Consider the following 3,316-nt stretch of genomic DNA (forward strand, 5'->3'; position numbering starts at 1 on the left):
CATAAATGAAACAAAATTTAATTTTTATAAGGGTAATGCTAACTTATGCCCTAGGAACACAAGTTAAGAACTAAATGAAAAAATATTATCTTGAAAATTGTGTTTTGATTTTAATAAAAATATAAAATTAATTTTTTAATTATTTTTTCCGATATAAACTTTTTATGCCCTAACACACAAGTTATCGTTACTTTTTTATAAGATGGAGTGTGGAAGCGTGGGAAGATATTTCAGAACATAACTTGTGAATCAAATACAAAAATGAAGCCAATGGTGATCACTCTATGAGGTTTGAACCACCAAAGCCTTCGTGAGCTAAAAATTGTTGCAGGATAACCGTTCATACTTGCATGTTCGATACCCATAATGATTGAATCACATAAATTCCCCAATATCAGCATTATGTGCCTATAATTTACTACTACACTTTTTTTTACAGTAGATTACTTAGTTCTTTAATTTAATTTATGCATATGGAAAAAAAATCAATATATATATATATATATATATATATATATATATATAGATGTAGTTGTTATCTACGGTACGAATTGAACTCCACCTTTCGTTTCTCAACTCTCCCAAAATATCTCCACCGCCGGGATGTCACCACCATCAAACGGAGTCCATGCTCCCCTCTTGACTGGCTGTAACTCAGCGGCTGGGTCTGGTTCGATTCCTGGTGCCGTACTCAATGTCGCTTCCAGCATAATTGGCTCTGGAATCATGTCAATCCCGGCGGTTCTTAATGTTCTCGGCGTGTTTCCCTCTTTCACCTTATTTCTAATCGTCGCCGTGCTTGCCGAAGTCTCCGTCGAGTTTCTCATGCGTTTTACACATGCCGGTGAAACGACGACGTACTCCGGCGTCATGAAGGAAGCTTTCGGTTCCGCTGGAGCTTTAACCGCTAAAGTTTGTATCATAATCAATAACTTTGGGGCCTTAATTCTCTTCCTCATTATTATTGGTTAGAACCAATATCATTTCTTTCTTTTCTTCTTAATTTAATTCTTAATTACCGTGTTACTATTTTAAGCAAAAAAACTAGTTCTCAGATTAGTATAAAAAAGTAAAAATTTTAAGCTAAACAATGCGCACCTGAAAGCTTGATTCTTTTATATTTGTGATGTAAAATAGATTGGTTTCTTAATAAAGTGCTGTTACTTTGTTTTCAAGTTTTTCATGTTTGTGTGTAAGGGAACAACAGGGGATGTTTTATCTGGAAAGAAAAGTGGAGATGAAGTGCACTTGGGAATTTTGCAACAGTGGTTTGGGATTCAATGGTGGAATTCCAGGGAAGTTGCTCTTCTCGTCACATTGGTTCTTGTTATGTTTCCATTGGTCTTGTACAGAAGTGTAGGTGGGTGGGTGTTTCCAATTACTGCAAACATGCACTTGTTACGTTTCGGATTGGAGAGATTCGATGGCATAGATTCGTGATAATAGTTATTCTTTTTTGTGTTGTGTTGTTTTGAAATTTGTCAGAATCCTTGAAGTACAGTTCTGCAGTATCAACTCTTCTTGCTGTGGCATTTGTTGTCATTTGTTCTGGACTGGCTATTGTTGCTTTGGTGCAAGGAAAAACACAAACTCCTAAACTGGTTCCTCGATTAGACTACCGGACATCTTTCTTTGATTTGTTCACTGCAGTTCCTGTTATAGTCATAGCATTCGCATTTCATTTCAATGGTACAAATTAAATTGCATTTGCATTATTTGGTGTGGATAAGGTTTTTTTTCCTTTTCTTGTTGTGCTGATGAGTCATTTTGCTTTACTTTGCAGTACATCCTATTGGATTTGAGCTCGCAAATCCATCTGATATGAAAACAGCAGTTCGATTAGCAATATTGTTTTGTGTTGTTATCTACTTTATAATTGGTTTATTTGGCTACCTCTTATTTGGAGATTCAATACAATCAGACATTCTAGTCAATTTTGATCAGAGTGCTGATTCTGCTGTTGGTTCATTCTTGAATACTTTAATTCGTGTAAGCTATGCACTCCACATTATGCTAGTATTCCCTGTAGTGAATTTCTCTTTAAGAACCAACATTTATGAGCTCTTCTTCCCCAAGAAGCCTTTACTAGCCACAGACACAGACAACAAGAGATTTGTGATTCTCACTCTTGTAATCTTAATACTCTCCTATCTTGCTGCTATAGCAATACCAGATATTTGGTATTTCTTTCAGTTTCTAGGATCAACAACTGCACTGTGCCTTAGCTTTATTTTCCCTGGCACTATAGTTTTAAGGTAACCTATTTCCATAATCTTATTAGTTATTATAACAAATTGGAAAGGAATATAAGTCATGATCCTAATGTTCTTTGTTTGATATGACAGGGATGCTCTTAGAATATCAACAAGAAAGGACAAAATAATAGCACTTGTTATGATTATACTTGCTGTAGTGACAAGTGCAATTGCAATTTCCACCAACATATACAATGCTTTAGGTAGCAAGTCATAGTTGGTGCTCTCTTTAATTTCTTAGAAGATTTGTTGTATTAATCATATATGTTGAAAGGAATTGTTATGTACAATATCAAGTATCAAAGCAATAGAATTCAAAAGTCTATTTGCAGTGTGACAAAGTTTGGGAATAATATGTTAGAAAGAGAGTTATATATTATCTATTTCATCATCTTTTTAAGGGGGTACTTGAACATCTTAGTGAAAAATAAATCATGTTCCTCAAATCCAAAAATGCATCTTCAGACGCATCGAGAATACACACCTCAACACTTCATAAGCGAATCACTCCCATTTTGCTCAAAATTCAGTCCAGAGATGTATCTATGTATCAATGTTAGGGTGACTCCGTAAGTGCACTTCTGTAATAACTCTGATTTCAAAAGTTAGTGATTTTTACGGAGATGCATCTCCGAACGGGTTTAAATTCATATAACTCGCGTTTCATATAACTTGCGCCAAACTTTCGCTTTCTTTCTTTTCTTCATTTGTTAAACTTTCAAAAACACAAAAGAGTTTGTGAGCAAATTACAACTAGGTCATTTTTCAAATTAGAACACTACTTCTACCTCATTACATTCAATCCCAAGACATACATTTCACTCCATTCAACCTATTTCAACTATTCACATTTGTTAAGTTTCTCCTCACATTCTTTTTTTGAGATGTGATGCATGAATTAGTTAATATAGGTTGTTCAAGATAGATTAGGATGTAGTTACATTTGTAATAGGTTTTTTTATTGAAATATACATTCACATTTTTTGAAGATTAGAGCATAAGACATGATGGATTTTTGTTTTTCCTACCAATTTCGTGTTTCTGGCTTTACGGAAATGCAT

At 34.4% G+C, this 3,316-nt stretch overlaps 1 protein-coding gene across 1 annotated transcript; it reads left to right on the plus strand.

Moving 5' to 3' along the window:
• Positions 1-510: 510 nt before the first annotated feature.
• Positions 511-2,638, plus strand: LOC127084057 (amino acid transporter AVT6C). The gene is made up of 5 exons (XM_051024435.1): positions 511-967; positions 1,208-1,360; positions 1,486-1,689; positions 1,784-2,255; positions 2,346-2,638. Exons 1-5 carry the CDS (start codon positions 604-606, stop codon positions 2,470-2,472), a joined length of 1,320 nt encoding a protein of 439 aa, XP_050880392.1. The 5' UTR covers positions 511-603; the 3' UTR covers positions 2,473-2,638.
• Positions 2,639-3,316: the final 678 nt, after the last annotated feature.

This window comes from Lathyrus oleraceus, chromosome 5, assembly GCF_024323335.1.
Source record: "Lathyrus oleraceus cultivar Zhongwan6 chromosome 5, CAAS_Psat_ZW6_1.0, whole genome shotgun sequence".
Lineage (NCBI taxonomy): Eukaryota > Viridiplantae > Streptophyta > Magnoliopsida > Fabales > Fabaceae > Lathyrus > Lathyrus oleraceus.

Bases quoted from the DNA above. Each gene is read 5' to 3' on its own strand.
- LOC127084057 (XM_051024435.1), top strand. From the start codon at position 604: ATGTCACCACCATCAAACGGAGTCCATGCTCCCCTCTTGACTGGCTGT. The intron at 1,690-1,783 runs GTACAAATTAAA...TTTACTTTGCAG, and splicing joins ATTCGCATTTCATTTCAATG to TACATCCTATTGGATTTGAG. The intron at 2,256-2,345 runs GTAACCTATTTC...TTGATATGACAG, and splicing joins CCTGGCACTATAGTTTTAAG to GGATGCTCTTAGAATATCAA.